Source organism: Polyodon spathula, chromosome 11 (assembly GCF_017654505.1).
Source record: "Polyodon spathula isolate WHYD16114869_AA chromosome 11, ASM1765450v1, whole genome shotgun sequence".
NCBI lineage: Eukaryota > Metazoa > Chordata > Actinopteri > Acipenseriformes > Polyodontidae > Polyodon > Polyodon spathula.
Genome location: NC_054544.1, coordinates 1,051,914 through 1,072,842, shown reverse-complemented (window position 1 = coordinate 1,072,842; position 20,929 = coordinate 1,051,914). Strand labels below are relative to the sequence as shown.

Below are 20,929 nucleotides of genomic sequence, written 5' to 3'. Positions count from 1 at the left end.
ATTGTGCACTCCTCATCCTGGTTTGGACCTGTGCATGGATATTTTATAAGAGGGTCAGTTTGATTCATGGTTCCTTAAGATACAAATGGTGTAAAATAAGCTGTAGTGGCTAATTATTCTTATTCAACTATACAGTGATCTAAAGTATCTAGTAAAGGGCTGCTGTGTAAGATCATGCTTGTATTCACCCCCCCACCCCGCCCCCAAGGTGAGAGCGGACAGTAAGCACACTTGCAGAACCCACTCTGAGGGTTGTGTCGTACAGGGAGGGAAATAGCACTCCTATTGCATAGTGGCTTCATCTATTCCTGGTTTTATAGTGATGCTACATTTTTAATAAAACCCATCTGAGCCTGTTACCTGTACGCTGGTGCTAACCAAGCTCTTAATAAAACCTGGAGTGGGTTAGGGTTGTGTCTTACAGCACCCTATACATGGAGGGAAATAACACTCCCATTGCATAGCAGCTTCATCCATTCCTGGTTTTACAGCCTGTTACCTGTACGCTGGTGCTAACCAAGCTCTTAATAAAACCTGGAGTGGGTGAAACTGCTGTGCAACAGGAGCCTCATCCCTGCGGTACCATGTTCTGTATGTAATGGTGTAGGATACGAGGTTGGAGGACCGCAGTGTTCTGGGGTGTTCCCTAGCTGCAATTCTGAACTTTAATCATTGTTTTATTTCACAGAAAAAAGCCAAAGGAGAGGAGCTGTTTGAGCAGATCATGTACCACCTGGATTTAATAGAGAAAGACTATTTTGGGCTCCGCTTTATGGATTCTGCTCAAGTTCCAGTAAGACCTCTCTTATACTCCTGCATTGTGTTTGCTGGGGGTCGAGGATTCCCCAGTGTATAACGAAGAGTGTTGCTTTATATATGTTTTTATGAAAATGAAAAATAGGTAAGATCCCAGAGAGGTTCCTGCTGTAATGACTTCATGACCAGGGGTATTGAAATCAATAGAATAGACCCCCATTTGTATACAAACCCAATGATTGCAGATATTCCCTGATGAAATGCATCCCAAAACTAAAAGGCTAGTGACATGTATGTGTTTGTTTTTTTAGCACTGGCTGGACAATACGAAGAGCATCAAGAAGCAAGTGAAGAGTAAGTGAATGGCTCTGCTTCAGCTCACCTGCACTCCTTGCACATACAGTACTGAGCAGTCAGACTCGGTTATGGAAAACCCATTTCATTCTTCCGGGTAGAGTGGGAATCAATTCTCCTCCTGTGTGTTTCTGCCTTGAATTATGTTCAGTAGATCTGTTAAAGAAAAACTTTGGTTTGCACTATTTTACTTGTCCTCTGTCTTCGACAGTCAAAAGCAGCTGAGGAACGCAATTGTTTTTTCAATCCAATGTAAGCATCTGCTTTTCCTTCATGTTCTTTTAGACCTAAGCAATTCTAAAAGCAGGGCTTGCATAACAGAGGGAGGAAGGGGAGAGCCCTGCTTTATGGGAGAATGATACTGTTCAGTTATTAAAACGTGTTGTCTGAATAAAAACTAGATGGTTTACCCTTTTTAATGAACCCTGCCTTTGTCTTGCAGTCGGACCGCCGTACTGCCTCCACCTCCGTGTGAAGTTCTATTCATCGGAGCCCAATAACCTACATGAGGAGCTCACCAGGTAGGGAGCTCTGTATCTGCATTGCTCTCGCCCGTGTGCAGATTTGAGATTTAACTTGTAGTACTCTCACTGCTGAGGAGCAAGGCCTCCCTGCAAAGCAAGGCATGCACGTAATCCCATCTGACCCCAGCACCCCCTGCACCCTGGGGATTTGTAAATAAATGATCAAGCAGGAATTTGAGGGCTTTCAGAGGGTACTGCTTTGCATGTGCTCTCGTGAAGGGATCTGCATCATGTCTGTTCAGCAGGGTCAGTGCTTTCAGTGTTTTAAGCAGGTGAACCAGAGGTAGCATTGAGTGAACAACTGCATAACCCCTTAGAGTCCACTAGGAATTGAGCGCTTGTTCAAACAGTTTCTACTTAAGATAGTGACTCAAGTGTCACGAGGAGGAAGCTGACCATTTGGATGAGCAGGTCCAACGTGTTATTACATTTTATTACATTTTAAACCCAGTCTCATGCACCTCCTGGAGGGGGGGGGGGGGGGGGGAGTTCGCATAATTTTTTTTTGGTGGGACACATATGTCCCTTGTACCTTAAGGATTAACCACACACCGAAGGTAACACCACCAAAGAGCCAGCTGTTCCCTGGTAAACAGACTGCGTTCTTAAATTTGTTTTGGTGTAGTGAGATGTAAAGAAGAAAGATTGTAGTTGTGTACTGTACATCGCAGACCCATGTGGGATGACTCCTTCACTCCTTCTGCACAGCCTGGTCCTATCCCACAAGGCTGTGCAGAGACCCTGGGAGCGTATTCATTTAGGATGATTTTTACTCCTGTGCAGTGCTGAGTACAAGGCTGCGGGTTGGTGCAGGAACTGTATTTTCTCACTGACCGAAAACACAAGGTGCACCGAAATATCTTTTTATTAATCGTTTATATTATCGTGTAAAACTAGCATGCTACCATTTTTAAATAGATTTATTGCAGACAAAAGTATTTTATTTTATTTTTAAAAAATGATAAACCACTGTGATTTTCTATAATGTCTAATTTTTCTATTGAAATATATAAATTTAAGTAGATATTCAGCTTTACAATAAAACACCAAATAACATCATGCAAAAATGAAAATAACATGCAAAAATTAATTTCTTACTTTGACAAGTATTTGGGCAATCGACATATTTAATATGAAACCCTTTCGTTGCTAATTGTAGACAATTATTATGATTTGAAAACCAACACCTGATGATAGTTAGAATAAATAAAGTGCTGAAAAATAAATTGGAAATTTGTGATTCAAAAAAGCAACAAAAATGGTTAAAACTAAAGAGTACAGCAGCGATCTCAAAATGGCAACAAAACAACTAAACGAGAAAGGAGAAAATATCAGAAAGACGGTCTACCGGAAAGCACTGTGTGGCTATTACTGACAAACACAGGAGAACAGGAACTACTGCAGCTAGCTCCAGGGGTGGAAGACCAAGAAAGATTTCTGCAAAATCTGGAAGACTCATTCGGGCAGCCTGGCAAAACCCTCAGATTACTGCAAAAGATTTGATACGAGAATTGAGAGAAGAGGGTCAAGTATTTCACAAGCGAACAATTGAACAATACCTTAACAAGATGACTGTCCATGGGTGAAAGATGCAAACCTTTGTTAAAGAAAAAAAAAAATCAGTTTTCCATAAAATACTTGAAGCCTGATGATTTCATCAACTAAATTTTATGGTCAGGTGAATCCAAAATATAACTTTTCACCAAGAAAGCAACAATATGTATGGAGAATTTAAAGAAGTTAATCATGCCCAGTGTTAAACATGGTGGGGGTTGTGTGATGGGATGGGCTTGTTTTTCTTCCTCAGGCACTGGCAACCTTTGTATTGTAGAAGGATCAATGAGTGCTGCAAAATATCAAGACATTTTGCACTCTCATTTGTTACCCAGTGCTAAAAGGCTTATTGGATGGAAGTTCACATTCCAGAAGGATAATGACCCTAAGCATTCTGCAAAGTTTTCAAAGGAATTTATGAAGATTATTAGTTATGGATTGGCCATCTCAGTCCCCCAACTTGAATCCCATCGATGTTGTGGATTGACTTGAAGGCTGCTGTTGCAAAAGGGAAACAAGTCGATTGCTGAACTCAAAACTGTATGTGTTTGAAGAAAGGGCAAAAATATCTTCGGAAGCTGCTAGGAACTGGTTTCAAAATACAAAAGATGCAAGCTGTAAAGGAAGCGAAGGGTGAGCTCACAAAATATAAGGAAGCCCAAATACTTTTGTCGAAGTATGAAATTAGTTTTGGCATGTTATTTTTTTATTCCATGCATGTTATGTATTTTTTTTATTAAGCTGAATCTGTTACTTTTTATATCTTAGAACAATTAGATTATAGAAATCACTGTTTTAAAGTGTGTGTGTGTGTGTGTGTGTGTATGTATGTATATATATATATATATATATATATATATATATATATATATATATATATATATATATATATATATAATATATATATATATATATATATATATATATATATATATATATATATATATATATATATATATGTATATATGTAATATATATGATATGTTAAATATTCATTCTTGTTTTGGCAGGTACCTATTTGTGCTGCAGCTAAAGCAAGATATTCTCAGTGGAAAGTAAGTGTCTGGCTTCATGTTCTCTGAAGTATTTGATATAAAAAAAAAAGTATTCACATCAAAGTAGAAATTAAGCACAGGAGGAGAGCTTTTGGAAACCTCAACAGTAATTCTCTATAAAGGTAGGTAGGTAGAGACTATCACTGAAACACATTAAAACAATCAGTGTTGTGATTTCAGGTATATTTTTATAAATAATAATTGAGCAGCGGTCAGCCACCTTTTCTCTTTGCTTTACCATATTGTGTTTGAAGATATCTTTGGGCACTCTGAGTCAAGATCAATTTCGGAAGTCAGGTTTCCTTTACTTGGGTGGATAGATTGAGTTTGCAGTACTATATAGTGTGTGTGTGTGGTAGTGCCAGGGCTATGGCCAACTAAAATTACAAGAAGGGCCTGCATGAGCATGTTTCAACCAGTAGACATGCTGTACAGGTTGGCTACACCTTTACCTCGTCACTGTTGTCAAAGAATATTCATGTTCTGAGCAATGAAAGTGGCCAGGGGGAGACCTGTGTGTTTGACGCTACAGCACGTGTGATGATCCCAGCATTCCTCCAGTCCACTCTGTGCAGCTGGCTCAGCAATAAACAGGATGCTGTGTTCCTTGGAGTACATTTTAATGTGAACCCCTCTCCCCCTCCTTCCTTCCTTCATGCAGGTTGGAATGTCCCTTCGACACAGCAGTACAGTTGGCAGCCTTTTCCTTGCAGGGTAAGCCTTTGATATCGTATCATTTTGTTATGTCCTCCTGCACATTCAATCAAAGGGTCCGGTAATCCTTTTCAGGATGGAAAGGTCAGACAGGGGGGCTCTGTAATCCTCATACTGGAGAATCGAATCTTCCTGCACTGATACCATTCTGTCAGGAGCTGACTTCAGGATAAGAGAGTCTCTCATCCTGCATGGAAGCAATCTGGGGAAGCTGGCTTCAATGCAGTTGAATCAAGTGTAGGGTAATTCTGTGTTTGGCAAGCCCGGAACTATAGCTGATGACTGCTATGGTGTTAATGATTTGGATTTATCCCAGTGCTTGGTTATCAGGATAAACAAGTCCACCCACACACCACAAAACACCCCATTAACACGTACATCAAAGGCAAATCCAAAATGAGAACTGTTCCCATGTTTATAATCGGGTAGGCAGGGCACTTGGTAGCTAATAGGTTGGCAGCACTTTGGAGAAATTGCAGCTGGAGTTTAAACCTATTTGAATGCATGTTGTATTGAAGAAGAAACGGCTGCTCCATTCCTTTTGTCCCTTGAGAGGTTAACATTAATCCCTCCTCGCACTCCATGGGGGTTTGTGTATGAATCTGCTGAAGCCAGGTCTAGATTTGACATTTCACCGTAATCGTACTCCTGTCGGCCGAGGCAGGCTGCAACATGGCAGGCAATTCTTAGGGATTTATCTTGAAGTGCGCCATCAACACACTATGGGATCGGGGGAAACTTTTGAATTCCAGGGCTGTAGTTCCAGCTGTCCAACTACACTATAATACTGTGCATTGTGCTGCTGCTGAACTCCCAAATCTCCCCAGTTTAACAATGCTGTTGTCAAGGGAGGATTAAACATCCCACCCTTGAAGAAAACATGAATTGCAAGCTGTTCAACAGATAGGTCATTTTAAGACTGTTGTAGGCAGTTGTACTTGAGGCTGATTTGTATTTGTGTAACCTATAACAGGCAGACAGGTGCAATATGCATTGCTAAGCGTCACGTACACTTGTGTAGAGCAGCTTTGCTGCTGTCCTGTGTTTCTCATCTGTCGCTCTTCCATTCAGCCGAGCTTGGTGACTGTGATCCTGCGGAGCAGGGCCCTGAGCTGGTGTCAGAATTCCGCTTCATTCCCGAGCAGACAGAGGACATGGAGCTGTCAATCTATGAGAAGTGGAAGGAGTGCAGGTAAGCACTCCAGTAATATAGCCGATACCCTCTCTCTGTGCAGGTGGGTCGTTCTCATTGTAAGCACTCCAGTAATATAGCCGATACCCTCTCTCTGTGCAGGTGGGTCGTTCTCATTGTAAACACTCCAGTAATATAGCCGATACCCTCTCTCTGTGCAGGTGGGTCGTTCTCATTGTAAACACTCCAGTAATATAGCCGATACCCTCTCTCTGTGCAGGTGGGTCGTTCTCATTGTAAGCACTCCAGTAATATAGCCGATACCCTCTCTCTGTGCAGGTGGGTCGTTCTCATTGTAAACACTCCAGTAATATAGCCGATACCCTCTCTCTGTGCAGGTGGGTCGTTCTCATTGTAAGCACTCCAGTAATATAGCCGATACCCTCTCTCTGTGCAGGTGGGTCGTTCTCATTGTAAACACTCCAGTAATATAGCCGATACCCTCTCTCTGTGCAGGTGGGTCGTTCTCATTGTAAACACTCCAGTAATATAGCCGATACCCTCTCTCTGTGCAGGTGGGTCGTTCTCATTGTAAACACTCCAGTAATATAGCCGATACCCTCTCTCTGTGCAGGTGGGTCGTTCTCATTGTAAACACTCCAGTACTATTGCTGATACACTCTGTGGACGTCATTTCATTTTCTTCACTTGCTTTAGGCCCAGTGATTACAACCTTTCGCTTTCTCTGTGACAGCCCACCCATAACTTTTTTTGGTTTCTTTTTTTTTTCCTTCCTTCACTGTCGCTTGTTAAAATGATTTATGATAGGGATCAGGTTTTATGTCTTGAATTTAAGCACGCCTCAGCTATGGTCAATACTTAATGGTTCACTTTTGAAGTATTCCACGGTACTCTCATAGATCTTACATATTTAATTCATTTCATGGCAGGATGAGAAGTGATACAGTCCGTTCAGTGTAACCTTGGTTCTAAATTCTGCAAAGTGACTCAACACGTTCTTTCTTTCTGTGTTCAGAGGTCAGATGCCAGCCCAGGCTGAAATTAACTACCTAAACAAAGCAAAATGGCTGGAGATGTATGGAGTGGACATGCACACTGTGAAGGCAAGACCATAACACAATGTTTTTATATCCTATTCAATAAAATACAAATATGCGAAGAGAATTAAGGAGCGTCCAATTTTGATGTTGCATTTGTAATAGATCAGTATTCTTCCATCTATTGAAACATTATTTATAATTGTTTACCACTGGGGTTTATTTTACTGATCTCTAAACACTGATACCTCTAATGCCCGCACCCTTTTGAGCTGGCGTTTTCCCTCAAGGGTAAAGGGAGTCTCAGGGAGGTTTCCGCAGGATCTACTCATATTGTAGATGATTTCAATAGCACCGCAATGAGAGTGCGTCTGAATCCTCTTTCTCAGGCCAGAGATGGGAACGAGTACAGGTTGGGGCTGACCCCCACTGGAGTGCTGGTGTTTGAGGGAGAGACCAAGATAGGCCTGTTCTTTTGGTAAGTGGGGGAGGGGGGGGTAGGGACTCTATGGTACCTCATGTGATGGTGATATGAGGTGAGGAATGTGCTGAAACGCATGTGTGAGGGTTAGTCCAGTTGACTCCTAGATTTCTCTGTGCTTATCAAGCATATTCCAGCAGCTCAGTGCCACCCCCCCCCACCCCACACTATTGATAAACCTCTGCTGGAATGTTAAGCACAACATCATAATCATCACAGCTAGAACAGTAAACCCCGCAATTACTGCGAGAGCACTTTGTGAAGAAGCGCAGTGGGACAACTAAAGCTGGAAAGATGTATCGCCTGATGACACTTCAGTAGGTGCAGTTGGCTTTGAGTTAGTTGTCTGTAGAATGGATGGGGAAGGGGGAAAGGGATTTGAATATATTGTTTGATAGTAGAGCATCTCGGAGTACAGCTGAGGAGTTTGCATTCCTTAGAGCTCAAGAAGCATGACAGTTTTCAAACATTTCAAAAGGCTGTGATTTGTGGAAGCCAATGGCTGCAGAGACTCTAAGTGCACATGAATGTGTACAATGTGAACCCAGTCAAATCTAGAAAGACAAATGTCAAAGGCTGTTGTTGTCGTGTAGTTGAAGGCTGAACAAGGCACGCGTGGTCCCTGCTTGATTTAATTCGTAATATGCTCTTCATTGTTGTTGTTTTGTCCAGGCCCAAGATAACCCGGCTGGATTTCAGGAAGCACAAGCTCACGCTCGTGGTGGTTGAGGATGATGAGCAGGTAATGCAGGAAGCTGAGCAGGTAATGTGATGTCATGTAGTGCTTCTCCTACTGTAACCCACACACGCCGGTCACCGTGTCTGTGTGATTAAAGGAGACTTTTAAATGGATAATTACAGAATATAGGTAGGTACTAATCTACAGGTAAGCCATCGTGGTACCAAGTGATTTGCAGTACTTTTATCCCCAGTGCTGTTAATGAAATAAAACCCCATTAATACCCTTTTCCTGGGGAAGGACAATACCAGAGAGTTTGGATCAGAAGAGAGCTGAGAATGCCAGTTGTGCCACCGTGTGTTTCTGTCCCTCCCTTCATTCCTGCACACTAACTCGGACCATGCAGGTTTCTTGCCATGGCAGGAAGCCCTGGCAGCTTTCCAGCGTTGGTTAATAAAACGCCTCCTACTATCCCCTGAGGCATGTCTGGCATCTGGAGCTGAGCACTGAACAGTTTATAAAACGCAGAGCTGCTAACTTAACGATCCGTACGGGTCTGTGTTGCAGTGAGGGGCTGGCTGTGTGCAGGTGTATTTTATGGCTCTCTTTTTTATGAATATGACCTGCAAGTGTACCCCATACAATCCAGAGAGGAATGTAGTACACATCTCAAGATGTATTTTTCTTAAGAATTTCCTTGCGGTTCAATGATCTGGGCGTTGTACTGTATTTATAAGATTGTGTGTCTGTGTTAAATCTGTACAAATGAATTTCACCTCTGTGTGAACACAAGTTCTAACAAGTAGCTTTCCTCACGCTGTGTTCACAAGCTTTCCCCTCACCAGACACAATTGATAGGTACAGAATCACGAAGAGAAGCTGTGAACAGGTGGAAAGTGTAAGCAATGTCTGTGTGTGGAGAAATAGAACTGGAAAGTCCCTAACATTGTAATGTTGCAGTCTTTCATGTAATGGTATCTGCAGTGTACTGTACATTGTTGCTCTTGGTCCATGCAACGTTGTTTGTGTGCAGCCTCTGGAAGTACGAAGTGGAAGCGCTGATGCGTTAAGAATGCAGAGTCCCTCTTGAACCCATGGCACTGATAATAAATAAACATTGTGTTCTTTAGAAAGCTGCTGTGTCACAATGCAGCCCCAGTACATTGTATTGTAATCCTCTGTGTACAGGGGAAAGAGCAGGAGCACACGTTCGTGTTCCGCATGGATCATCCCAAGGCTTGCAAGCACCTGTGGAAGTGTGCCGTGGAGCACCATGCCTTCTTCCGGCTGAGGGGTCCAGTCCAGAAAGGCATGACCCGGTCCAGCTTCATTCGCATGGGGTCCCGCTTCAGATACAGGTGGGCCCTCCTGCTTTTTAATAAGGTCTGGACTCCAGATGAAAAGCATGCAGAGTATGTACTGGCTGCCAGTATCTCAGCAACCCCGCTTATTCCATTGTGTGAAATGTGCATCATTGGAGTGCTGCAAACATTTGTGTTTAGTTATTTTTATTCTGTTTTATTATTTTGTATGTTTTTACCTTTTGGTTTTCTGGCAATCTGATAGGCGTTCGTTTTGTTTTTAAATCAGTCTGATCTCGGAACTTGTCTTTATTTTGAAACTGGACACCATGTTTACTTCCACTATGGATTTTGACATACCTGACATTTGCTCTCTCTCTCAAAATGCATTAATCTTAAACACGATGCGTGGTACAATTAGAAGCGTGTGTTGAAGTAGTGTGTTTTTTTTTTTTTTTTTTTTTTTTTAGAATTGGAAGAAAATATTTAAACAGACTGAGATTCGTTGTGTTGGCTGTTGTGTCTGAGTGGAGATGTGTTTTAGCAACGTTTTCAGAAGCAGACGCTTTGTCGGTGGGTTTTCAGGACACTTCTACATTGTAATTCTATGCATTTTGTGCTGCTTTCAGTGGCAAAACGGAGTACCAGACAACGAAGGACAACAAAGCGCGGCGATCAGCTTCATTCGAGCGCAGGCCCAGCAGACGCTACTCCAGGAGGGAGATGCAGCTCAGAGGTACACAGCCCTCGAACCGGGAGCACGCCAGCACTGTGAATAACGAGCAGGTCAGAGGTACGCAGCTCTCGAGCACGCCAGCGCTGTGAATAACGAGCAGGTCAGAGGCACGCAGCTCTCGAGCACGCCAGCGCTGTGAATAACGAGCAGGTCAGAGGCACGCAGCTCTCGAGCACGCCAGCGCTGTGAATAACGAGCAGGTCAGAGGCACGCAGCTCTCGAGCACGCCAGCGCTGTGAATAATGAGCAGGTCAGAGGCACGCAGCTCTCGAGCACGCCAGCGCTGTGAATAACGAGCAGGTCAGAGGCACGCAGCTCTCGAGCACGCCAGCGCTGTGAATAATGAGCAGGTCAGAGGCACGCAGCTCTCGAGCAGGTCAGAGGCGCGCAGCTCTCGAGCAGGTCAGAGGCACGCAGCTCTCGAGCACGCCAGCGCTGTGAATAATGAGCAGGTCAGAGGCGCGCAGCTCTCGAGCAGGTCAGAGGCACGCAGCTCTCGAGCACGCCAGCGCTGTGAATAATGAGCAGGTCAGAGGCGCGCAGCTCTCGAGCAGGTCAGAGGCACGCAGCTCTCGAGCACGCCAGCGCTGTGAATAATGAGCAGGTCAGAGGCGCGCAGCTCTCGAGCAGGTCAGAGGCACGCAGCTCTCGAGCACGCCAGCGCTGTGAATAATGAGCAGGTCAGAGGCACGCAGCTCTCGAGCAGGTCAGAGACACGCAGCTCTCGAGCACGCCAGCGCTGTGAATAATGAGCAGGTCAGAGGCACGCAGCTCTCGAGCAGGTCAGAGGCACGCAGCTCTCGAGCACGCCAGCACTGTGAATAATGAGCAGGTCAGAGGCACTCAGCTCTCGAGCAGGACAGAGGCACGCAGCTTTCGAGCACGCCAGCGCTGTGAATAATGAGCAGGTCAGAGGCACACCAGTGCTGTGAATAATGAGCAGGTCAGAGGCACGCAGCTCTTGAAGAGCTGCTTGTGTCAGACTGGTTGAAAAATAAGTATCTTCAGTAATTTTTTTTTTTTTTTTTTGCCTCAGCACATCATGGGAGCAGAAATCAAGATGCAAAGTAAGTGCTCTACTCTGCTGCACGACATGCTAGCTGACGCGGAAAATTGCACACTGCATAGGTCGTGGGAATGTCCGTGTCTACCAGAGGAGAATAGGAGGCTCAGTAAGCTAACGGACTGGCCAGTTTTTCCTCTGGGGTTTCAAGTGAAAAGTATCAACTGTAGGGTGAAACTGCACTTCATGGTTTATTGTGAATAGGGATTGTAGAAGCGAGCACTGATATATTTGTTCTTGGTTGTTCTGATACTTGGAAGGTGGGGGGGGGATTTTCTTCTGCCTGCTGGCTCTTTCATTCTCTCTCTCTCTCTCGGTCTCTTGCTCTTTCATTCTCCCCTCTCTACTGGGCTGGGGGAGTCTGCAGCCCAGACAATGAGGCTATTGCTCTCTGCCAGGCACAGGATGTGAATTTCACTCCTACCTCTGGTGCAGGACTGCGTGTTCTCTGCACTTGGTTACAGTATACAAACAGACCACTTTTACTTTGCTTTTACAGCTGTTCTCTTTCTCAAAGACGTTTTACTGTGCAAACATTTCATTGCCTTTACAGTTTCCGTGCGGCTGTTTACGTACTGTTCTATTGTTGACAATTTAGTATAGCCTTGGCTTTGGTAGATTTTCTACCGTGCTTTCAATGGCTCTCCTTGACCTTGTGTAAAAAGCTAGCGATAGTATGGTTAAGCACATGGGCATTTACTTAAATGAATGATATTTTTTCTACTAAAAAAAGACGTAACTTGCTTATGTGTTTCGGATACACAAATTTGGACGACACACTGCTGTGTACGTTAGATCAAGGTACGAGTGAATAAGCACCGTTAGAAAGACTCATTTCGAAGGATCTTCGGTAGCAACTTGTTTGTAAACTCGTGGTGCAGTCTTCTCGACAGTGTAAATGCGGGTGGAGATTGGTTGGTGCATCAGAAAGCTTTTTACAACTGACCTTGCCCAGAAAGCCACTGGAAGCTTAACAGGTAGAGGAGCTCCTGTGAGAAATACAGAACTCCTCTCTCCTCCTTTCAACATGGGAGCAGGAAGATCTCTAAACCCTCAATCCTTCTGAGGTAGCGTGAAAGGGATTCGCTACCTGTCTGTTAGGGGCGGGCGGGGGAGTGATAGCATCATAACAAAATATAGGATATTGTAGGAAAACAATCCAGTGTCTGTATGAATCTACCAGAATCTAACAGCAAAACCAAGAAGTGAACAGGTAGACTCTCGATTTAGTAATGCTGTTCTGTTTACTGTGTTCGCCTCCGATCCTAGTCTCCAAAATTCCCGTTTGTGTTGCCATGATGACTGTGTCTCATGAGAGAAATGTTACTATCCTAACACCTGCATTTTTAACCACTTTATATTAACACAGAAGACCAGTTGCAAGGGAGGGAGGTGCAGCTGACTCTTGTATTTCAAGATCTAAGTTCAAGCTAATTGATACAAATAGGCAAACTGACACACCAGGGCTGTGTGGGTTATAAGGGGTGAAAGGGCGGGCTGACACGCCAGGGCTTTGTGGGTTATAAGGGATGAAAGGGCGGGCTGACACGCCAGGGCTGTGTGGGTTATAAGGGGTGAAAGGGCGGGCTGACACGCCAGGGCTGTGTGGGTTATAAGGGATGAAAGGGCGGGCTGACACGCCAGGGCTTTGTGGGTTATAAGGGGTGAAAGGGCGGGCTGACACGCCAGGGCTTTGTGGGTTATAAGGGATGAAAGGGCGGGCTGACACGCCAGGGCTGTGTGGGTTATAAGGGATGAAAGGGCGGGCTGACACGCCAGGGCTGTGTGGGTTATAAGGGGTGAAAGGGCGGGCTGACACGCCAGGGCTGTGTGGGTTATAAGGGGTGAAAGGGCGGGCTGACACGCCAGGGCTGTGTGGGTTATAAGGGATGAAAGGGCGGGCTGACACGCCAGGGCTGTGTGGGTTATAAGGGATGAAAGGGCGGGCTGACACGCCAGGGCTGTGTGGGTTATAAGGGGTGAAAGGGCGGGCTGACACGCCAGGGCTTTGTGGGTTATAAGGGATGAAAGGGCGGGCTGACACGCCAGGGCTTTGTGGGTTATAAGGGATGAAAGGGCGGGCTGACACGCCAGGGCTGTGTGGGTTATAAGGGGTGAAAGGGCGGGCTGACACGCCAGGGCTGTGTGGGTTATAAGGGGTGAAAGGGCGGGCTGACACGCCAGGGCTTTGTGGGTTATAAGGGATGAAAGGGCGGGCTGACACGCCAGGGCTGTGTGGGTTATAAGGGGTGAAAGGGCGGGCTGACACGCCAGGGCTTTGTGGGTTATAAGGGATGAAAGGGCGGGCTGACACGCCAGGGCTTTGTGGGTTATAAGGGATGAAAGGGCGGGCTGACACGCCAGGGCTTTGTGGGTTATAAGGGATGAAAGGGCGGGCTGACACGCCAGGGCTGTGGGCTCATTTTCAGCAGCTTGGGTTGTTCCTCTCCTGTGATCACAATAGCTAACAACATCTCAGATTATTGTAGTAATCTCTGCTTTCTTGTTTTACAGAGCACAGAACCATGTCTTTAACCAGAACAATGGTGCAAAGGTAATAATTCATTGATATTTTTAAATGTTTCGATCTTGTCTATGTAATTGTTCAGGTGTATACTGTATTGTGTTTTTCTGTTAATGCATTTGTGGAATATGTATATATTGCAATTAAATTACCATAGCAACAGTTTGAAAGAAACACATCTATAGAAGTATAGCATAAATGGGGAAACTTCAGTTGATACAATTCTACATGCCTCCCCCATTGTTATAGTGGCATGCATGTCCTATTCTAGTGAATGTTCCTCTGTGCATCCCCCCCCCCCCAGGTGCTGAACAAGCGCCCCACCCTGCCCGTCGTCACTGCAGTGCCTGCCACGCCCATCCCACTGGAGATTGAGACCCTCCCCCGGAGCCCTGGAACCAGCCAATCAGAGAAGATGAGGTGAGCGCGGTATGGTTTAATACAATAAGATGCTGCCCTGCTGTCTCTAGATGCTGTTTCTCCCGAATCGGAAAGTGTGCTATCCTTGTTTGTGGCAATAAGGGGGGGAATAAGCAATGCCTCAGTGCAACAGGAGACTGTAGTGTGTGATATACCAGAAGTGCTGGCAGTGATTCTGTCTTGAATATAGACACAGTCACGTCCTGAAGAGCTGCTGTCCAGTCATGTGGGTGCATTGCTGCCTAGCACAATGAGTTTTCACATGCTGTACCTGAGCAATGTGCTTTTCATCCACTTCTTTTTAGGAGCTATAAATATTAAAGCTTCAATTCGCTGCTCCGTTGTGGGAACACAAATATGGATCATGCTGTATACTGAATCTGTCATGATTTATAACCACAATCGATGAGGTTTAAAGGAGAGTGCGGAAGCATGGTACAGTGTGGTTTCTGAGATGGATTGCAGAAGCATTCAGCTCTGTGTTGAATCGTCTCTGCACTCTGCAACCCGCCCAGACTGAACTGCAGAAGAACTGACCACCTCTTGTACTATACTGCTACCTTAATTATTAAAATCATATCAAACTGTTTTTTATATTTAAACCCACCTCTGTACATGTTTGTCACTCTCTTTTTAAGCCATTAAGAGTCTTTATGAAGGCTTATTTCAGTACATATTTTAAGTGTAATTAAATATAATTAATAATGATTTGTTCTAGCTTGATATGACAGCAGGCATGCTTGCACTAAACCTATTTTCTTGAGACAAGGTATGTACCCCAGCACTGATAGATAAACGCTTGTCTTGATAAATCAGGTATTTTATGTAGCGTGGGGGCTGGTTCTTTGACTACTTGGCCGCTACTCTGCTGCAGTTGCCTCTTTCTGTGCTTTCAGCTGTGAATCAAATGCAGTGATGGGATTTCTCTTTGCCTTGTTGTCTCTAAAGCTGTGTGTTGTTGACGGCAGACTCTGAGCTCCTGTCTCTGGTGATGGTGTAGTCGAGGGTGTGCTCATTGTCACATTAAATTTAACAGCTGGTTGGTTGTTTCTCAAATGTGAAAAGAATAGATTAACCCTTTCCAGTCAAGGAGTATGTAATGGGCCTGAAAAGAAAGTGTGTGTGGTGGTGGGGGGGTGGGGTAGATGTGGGGATGAAACCGATGGATGGTTGTCTGCTTTTGTTTTTCGATGATGCCACATATTCAACATGACTGAGTTTTGAGCTGGAAAGGGGTCTCTGTTTTGAACAGCTGGGTTGCAATGGCAAGTCATTTTGGTTGCATTCATGGGAAACTTGCTTATGAACCCCGGAGTCATCTAAGCTTTGCTCAATCACAGGGTCGTCAATGTTCAATGGGTTCTGCATGCCTTCATTAAATGCTGTGAATGAAGACGCTTAAGCACTCGCTCCTTTCCTGTATCTTCAAAGGGACAGTCTCTCTGAGAAGGCATTGCAAGCCATTGTCTTTCAATGGAGCACAGAACTCCCTTACTGGTGCACTGATACAGCAAAACCCAAGGTTCATTGCCAGGGTCCTGGCTTGCGCTGCTCCCTCAGCAGTGTCCAGGGTCCTCGCTTGGGCAGTGGTGTCCAGGGTCCTGGCTTCCACCAGCTCTGTGTGCAAGAGGCCTTCTGGGAAATTATGATGTCCATGCAATGCTAATGTAAGGAGTGAGTTTGCTTAAGAAAATTAAATTTGACTAACCCCCTTCTAAAATCCTACATGTTGTTGCTGCTTTCTGCCTCCTGATTCACAACCTATTTGAGTGCCAGCTTGCTAATTAAATTAAAACCATTCTTGAAGAAACAACAGCGTCTGTAAGTTTGAAAAATTGTTAAACTGTGTTAGTTTAATAGAACCATCTATTTTTTGTATTCTTTTAAACTTCTTTTGGCTTTCCTTGATCTCAATTTCCTTCTGCTGTTTTCTTGTCACCTCTGTGTTCTTTTTAACAAAGACAAGAACAAAAGAAGTTAAACCTTCCCATTAGTAATTTGAGAAGTCCCATTCACTTGTATTTATTTTTATAAAGCACACACTATTATTTGTGTGTAGTTTCCAGGAAGCGTGTCTTTACAATTGCTTGGTTGAACTTTGTTACTTGACGAATTTTCCAATTAACCACCAGATGTGAAGGAAGATAATACAAGCAGCAAGCGGGAGGGGGAGGGGGCGGGGGGCGCTTGTGTTTCCTCAAGGAACGCTTCTCCAAAGCTGAATTACAGGACTTGCACTTGCAGATTCTTTTCTCTCGTTGCTCGCATTGCAAAATGTCTACACTTCTGGATAGTTCTAATTATGTATTTTTTACTGAAAGAAAATTGGTTTAAAGATGTGCACAAGTGTAAATGCTGAGATCCCAAGTTGAAATCTGACCCACTGCTTTGGTTTTATAGTAGATAATTGCTGTCCCTGTCCCTACCCTTTACCCCGTACTGCACTGAGCTGGGGTCAGGCTCGTATCTCCACTTGGCAGCCGAATGTAATCCGCAGGAGGCTGGGTGTGAACCAGTGACTCCAGGTACCGCAAGCCAGCGTCTAAACCACTGTTTGACAGAGCCGGGCTCATCAGCATTCGTGGAGTGAGCTGTTAACTTGGTCTCCTCTCATGGGTAGGGGCCAGGACAGAATCTGTAACGGCAGTGTATCGCATAACACTTCCATGTTACACTCGCACACACATTAGTATATTAGATCAGTTAACTGGCCTGCTGTTTTGAGTGGAAAGACTTGAAGAAATAAAAAAAGGAAACTGTAAAACATTTAGTGGCAAGTAATCTTTCTGTTGTAGTTTGTTAAAGGAACATGTTGTATCCCTCCTTCAATACATTCCTCCAAGTTTCTCCTCTGACCTGTCTTACTGTATTAGCTTCCTCATTCCTCTCCTGTACCTTTCACCTCCCTGCACCACCCTCCTTCCCAAGCTAACCATGAACTCTACACTCCCTTCACCCCCCATCCAGGCCTCCCTTTTACTGACGGCACCTCCTCTCACGAGAGCCACGTTCCAGCCAGAGCCTCCACTGCGTGTGTCTGTGAGCTCGGAAAACAATGCTGGATCCATCAGTTTATGGCACGCAGGAAAAACAAAGCACACATTTTTTTTTTTTTCATGCCTAAAGAGACTTCAAGGTTTTGAACAGCTTTTTCAGGCCAGCTGGGTTTAAAGGTTATCAGATAATAAAGTGTGATGAGAGAGGGGTGGGGCGGGTAAAAGGAACGCCTTGAAAGACGTCTCTGGGTGTTCAAGAACTCGCACTATTCAAGGGCTTTGGGAAGTAGTTGGGTTTTTGTTTTTCATTGTGTAGAAATCTATGTATGGGTTTCATTTGTTTGTATGTGCAGTAACTTTTTTTTCTTGCAGATTTAAAAAAAAAAAAAAAAAAAAAAAACTAACAATTTTTAGTAGTCCTATAGAAATAAAATGTATTTTAGAAATCAATCGATGGATTTCTAAATTGACTCAGATCCAATGAGAATTTTTTTGTGATCTTTATACCAATTTTAGTTTTTTTGTTTGTTTGTTTCTTGTATTATGAATTGTGCCTTTTTAATAAAACGTTTTTTTTTTTTTTGTGTTCAGAAGAAACATGACACATTTTTATAGACTGGTATTTTTTTATTTTATGATGCTGATTTGTTTCATGTTATTTTTGGTTGAAATAATCAAGGCAGATAGACCAAGACAATATCACCCATTGCATCAATCTGATCAATTCTTGAGCAATGAAGTATACAATTGTGGGCTACAGGTCTTAGATTAACACCTGCAAATTCATTCAATGGCCACTGTTCTAGCTGGTATCCCTGGGGAGTTCCATGGTAATAATATAATGGCCAGTTAAACTGGAGTGAATAAAGTTATCTGCAAAACTAGAAAATGTATTTAACATTAATTAGAAAACACTGTTCAGGTGTTACGTTTGAAAGTTTTACCTGGTTAAGTAGCTCTCAAGAAACATAACGTGAGTTTAATGAAAGTTAGATCTGTTCCGTCTCAAGTACGGAACGTGTCTTTGAAAGTTTTACAGAAGTGATTTCAATTTAATAGGATACCGTATAATGAACTCGGCAGCGAAGCAGAGTTCAGTCAGCTATCTGGTGATAGACCCAGGTGTTAAAGATGCTCGATTGATTGTTCAGAAATCTTCTAGAGCTCATTTCTCTTGTGTTCCATGTGTGGACCTCTGATCTTGTCACTCAGCAAGTTGATTGAGAGATGTGGAGCTCAGATCCTCCTGTCACTCTGTGAGGTGATCAATGATTGAGAGATGTGGAGCTCAGATCTTCCTGTCACTCTGTGAGGTGATCAGTGATTGAGAGATGTGGAGCTCAGATCCTCTTGTTACTCTGAGGTGATCGGTGATTGAGAGATGTGGAGCTCAGATCCTCCTGTCACTCTGTGAGGTGATCAGTGATTGAGAGATGTGGAGCTCAGATCCTCCTGTCACTCTGTGAGGTGATCAGTGATTGAGAGATGTGGAGCTCAGATCCTCCTGTCACTCTGTGAGGTGATCAGTGATTGAGAGATGTGGAGCTCAGATCCTCCTGTCACTCTGTGAGGTGATCAATGATTGAGAGATGTGGAGCTCAGATCCTCCTGTCACTCTGTGAGGTGATCAATGATTGAGAGATGTGGAGCTCAGATCCTCCTGTTACTCTGTGAGGTGATCAATGATTGAGAGATGTGGAGCTCAGATCCTCCTGTTACTCTGTGAGGTGATCAGTGATTGAGAGATGTGGAGTTCAGATCCTCCTGTCACTCTGCGAGGTGATCAGTGATTGAGAGATGTGGAGCTCAGATCCTCCTGTTACTCTGTGAGGTGATCGGTGATTGAGAGATGTGGCGCTCAGATCCTCCTGTCACTCTGTGAGGTGATCAGTGATTGAGAGATGTGGAGCTCAGATCCTCCTGTCACTCTGTGAGGTGATCAGTGATTGAGAGATGTGGAGCTCAGATCCTCCTGTCACTCTGTGAGGTGATCAGTGATTGAGAGATGTGGAGCTCAGATCCTCCTGTTACTCTGTGAGGTGATCAGTGATTGAGAGATGTGGAGCTCAGATCCTCCTGTTACTCTGTGAGGTGATCGGTGATTGAGAGATGTGGAGCTCAGATCCTCCTGTTACTCTGTGAGGTGATCAGTGATTGAGAGATGTGGAGCTCAGATCCTCCTGTCACTCTGTGAGGTGATCAGTGATTGAGAGATGTGGAGCTCAGATCCTCCTGTTACTCTGTGAGGTGATCAGTGATTGAGAGATGTGGAGCTCAGATCCTCCTGTCACTCTGTGAGGTGATTGAGAGATGTGGAGCTCAGATCCTCCTGTCACTCTGTGAGGTGATCAGTGATTGAGAGATGTGGAGCTCAGATCCTCCTGTTACTCTGTGAGGTGATCAGTGATTGAGAGATGTGGAGCTCAGATCCTCCTGTCACTCTGTGAGGTGATCAGTGATTGAGAGATGTGGAGCTCAGATCCTCCTGTCACTCTGTGAGGTGATCAGTGATTGAGAGATGTGGAGCTCAGATCCTCCTGTTACTCTGTGAGGTGATCAGTGATTGAGAGATGTGGAGCTCAGATCCTCCTGTTACTCTGTGAGGTGATTGAGAGATGTGGAGCTCAGATCCTCCTGTTACTCTGTGAGGTGATCGGTGATTGAGAGATGTGGAGCTCAGATCCTCCTGTTACTCTGTGAGGTGATCGGTGATTGAGAGATGTGGAGCTCAGATCCTCCTGTTACTCTGTGAGGTGATCAGTGATTGAGAGATGTGGAGCTCAGATCCTCCTGTCACTCTGTGAGGTGATCAGTGATTGAGAGATGTGGAGCTCAGATCCTCCTGTCACTCTGTGAGGTGATCAGTGATTGAGAGATGTGGAGCTCAGATCCTCCTGTCACTCTGTGAGGTGATCAGTGATTGAGAGATGTGGAGCTCAGATCCTCCTGTCACTCTGTGAGGTGATCAGTGATTGAGAGATGTGGAGCTCAGATCCTCCTGTCACTCTGTGAGGTGATCAGTGATTGAGAGATGTGGAGCTCAGATCCTCTTGTTACTCTGTGAGGTGATCAGTGATTGAGAGATGTGGAGCTCAGATCCTCCTGTTACTCTGTGAGGTGATCAGTGATTGAGAGATGTGGAGCTCAGATCCTCCTGTTACTCTGAGGTGATCAGTGATTGAGAGATGTGGAGCTCAGATCCTCCTGTTACTCTGTGAGGTGATTGAGAGATGTGGAGCTCAGATCCTCCTGTTACTCTGTGTGGTGATCAGTGATTGAGAGATGTGGAGCTCAGATCCTCCTGTTACTCTGTGAGGTGATTGAGAGATGTGGAGCTCAGATCCTCCTGTTACTCTGTGTGGTGATCAGTGATTGAGAGATGTGTGCAGGGCTGGGAGAGTTCAGGGATCTCACAAAGGAGATATTGATATTCATGGTGTTTGCAAGCTGCTAGATGGTTATTAATATTATTATTGATTGAATGTGGTAGATTGTTAGGTGTATAGTTAACATGTGTATGAGCTGGTATGGCTTGTTTTTTGTTCTACAGAGTTAAAACCTTATTCATTTACCTGATTTTAA

General features: G+C 44.4%; 1 protein-coding gene across 4 annotated transcripts in view; it reads left to right on the top strand.

Annotated features, from left to right (window-relative positions):
* The window catches only part of LOC121322779 (band 4.1-like protein 5), a 48,693-nt gene that overhangs the window by 10,524 nt on the left and 17,240 nt on the right, over positions 1-20,929 (top strand). For 2 of the 4 annotated variants that reach the window (XM_041263071.1, XM_041263074.1), the window contains exons 3-16: positions 689-793; positions 1,068-1,110; positions 1,553-1,631; positions 4,199-4,243; positions 4,905-4,957; positions 6,029-6,149; positions 7,126-7,213; positions 7,537-7,625; positions 8,301-8,391; positions 9,496-9,665; positions 10,238-10,401; positions 11,381-11,411; positions 13,922-13,961; positions 14,236-14,351. In XM_041263071.1, coding sequence (XP_041119005.1) covers positions 689-793; positions 1,068-1,110; positions 1,553-1,631; positions 4,199-4,243; positions 4,905-4,957; positions 6,029-6,149; positions 7,126-7,213; positions 7,537-7,625; positions 8,301-8,391; positions 9,496-9,665; positions 10,238-10,401; positions 11,381-11,411; positions 13,922-13,961; positions 14,236-14,351 — 1,235 coding nt within the window. The remainder of the gene's footprint in view (positions 1-688; positions 794-1,067; positions 1,111-1,552; positions 1,632-4,198; positions 4,244-4,904; positions 4,958-6,028; positions 6,150-7,125; positions 7,214-7,536; positions 7,626-8,300; positions 8,392-9,495; positions 9,666-10,237; positions 10,402-11,380; positions 11,412-13,921; positions 13,962-14,235; positions 14,352-20,929) is intronic. The other 2 variants (XM_041263072.1, XM_041263073.1) reach the window with 2 other exon arrangements.